This window comes from Solanum dulcamara, chromosome 12 (genome assembly GCF_947179165.1).
Source record: "Solanum dulcamara chromosome 12, daSolDulc1.2, whole genome shotgun sequence".
Taxonomy (NCBI): domain Eukaryota; kingdom Viridiplantae; phylum Streptophyta; class Magnoliopsida; order Solanales; family Solanaceae; genus Solanum; species Solanum dulcamara.
The window spans coordinates 10,599,999-10,601,713 of NC_077248.1; the positions used below are offsets into that span (position 1 = coordinate 10,599,999).

The 1,715-nt window shown below is 45.4% G+C and overlaps 1 protein-coding gene across 1 annotated transcript; it reads left to right on the plus strand.

Annotated features, from left to right (window-relative positions):
* Positions 1-596: 596 nt before the first annotated feature.
* LOC129875587 (uncharacterized) lies at positions 597-1,118 on the plus strand. Its single transcript, XM_055950884.1, has one exon. The coding sequence runs from the start codon at positions 597-599 to the stop codon at positions 1,116-1,118; it is 522 nt and encodes a 173-aa protein (XP_055806859.1).
* Positions 1,119-1,715: the final 597 nt, after the last annotated feature.

A 1,715-nucleotide genomic window follows, 5' to 3' on the forward strand; every position in this document is an offset into this window, starting at 1 on the left:
AGTGAACAGTGCTCCAACGGTGAACAGTATTTTTCCGGCAGTGAATAGTGTTTTGACAGTGAACAGGTTTTACAAACTTGGAGTTGGTACCTCCAATAGCCCATTTCTGATATTTTAGCCTATAAATATTTATTGCATTGCCAAATTAAGTACCCATCTCACTGTTATTAAACAATTGCTAACTTGTGCTATACTATTCATCGTCCGTTTATCTGAGAGTATCCTTTCAGTAGCGTATTTCTGCTTTTCTGGCTTTAGTGAGCGATGGTAGACTAGGGTCATGTTCTCGATTGGGATCGAGGGCCAGGGTTAGGAGGGCTAAGGGGGCTGAGGGAGCTTCTAGATTGAGAGTAGGGTCTTGGAATATTGGGACCTTATCGGGAAAGTCCATAGAGTTAGTTAAGATTCTTAAAAAGAGGAAGATTAATATAGCTTGCGTCCAAGAGACTAAATGGGTAGGACCTAAAGCTAAGGAGGTGGATGGGTACAAACTTTGGTTTTCGAGCAAGTTGAGGTTTAAGAATGGAGTAGGGATCTTAGTAGATAGCGAGCTTAGAGATCAGGTGGTAGAGGTTAGGAGGACCAATGATAAGATGATGGCGATTAAGTTAGTCGTTGGAGGGCTCACCTTGAACATTATTAGTGCCTATGCACCGCAAGTGGGGTTGGACGAGGAGACAAAAAGGCGCTTTTGGGAGGACTTGGATGAAATAGTGGTCAGTATACTGCCTACTGAGAAGTTATTCATAAAAGGAGATTTCAATGGGCACATTGGGTCTGTTTCGATGGGCTATGACGAGGTGCATAGAGGATTTGGCTTCGGGTGCAGGAATAGTAGAGGAGCCTCACTCCTAGATTTCGCAAAAGCTTTTGGTTTAAGGGTGGCCAACTCGAGTTTCCCAAAGAAGAAGGAGCACTTGGTAACTTTTCGTAGCTCGAGGGCGGCGACGCAAATAGACTTCTGGCTCCTTAGAAAAGATGATAAAATCCTCTGTAAGGACTGCAAGGTCACACCAAGTGAGAATCTTACGACCCAATATAAACTATTAGTCATGGACTTGGAGATAAGAAGGAAGAAAAAAAAGAGGGTCGTGGATGACCGATCGAGGATTAGGTAGGGTCGTTTGACTCCGTCTAGTGCCCTAGAGATGGGGGAGAAGCTGATGGCTATGGGGTCATGGGATAGTAGGGGGGATGCGAGCAATATTTAGGATAGAACGGCTAGCTGCATTAGGGAAACAGCTAGAGAGGTGCTAGGGGTCTCATGAGGCCACCATAGTGGGCACCGAGGGGATTGGTAGTGGAATGGAGAAGTCCAGGGAAAGGTAGAAGCAAAGAAGTAGGCATATGTAAAGTTGGTAGATAGCAAGGATGATGAAGAGAAGCGAACGAACAGGAAAAAGTATAAGATGGCGAATAAGGAGGCGAAGATGGCAGTTTCGGCGGCTAAAACGGTAGCCTTTGAACGCCTTTATGCAGAACTAGAGGAAAAAAGCGGGGATAAGAAGCTATTTAAGCTTGCCAAGGCGAGAGAGAGGAAGGCACGCGACTTGGATCAAGTGAAGTACATCAAGGATGAGGATGGTCAAGTACTGGTACAGGAATCCCGCATTAGACAGAGATGGCAGTCATACTTTCACGAACTCTTGAACGAATGAGGGGATAGAGACTTTGTGTTGGGAGACTTGGAGCACTTGGATAGGCGTCGCGACTTT

What these genes read in the sequence shown, in the direction of transcription:
- LOC129875587 (XM_055950884.1), top strand. Translation starts at nt 597, where the DNA reads ATGGCGATTAAGTTAGTCGTTGGAGGGCTCACCTTGAACATTATTAGT.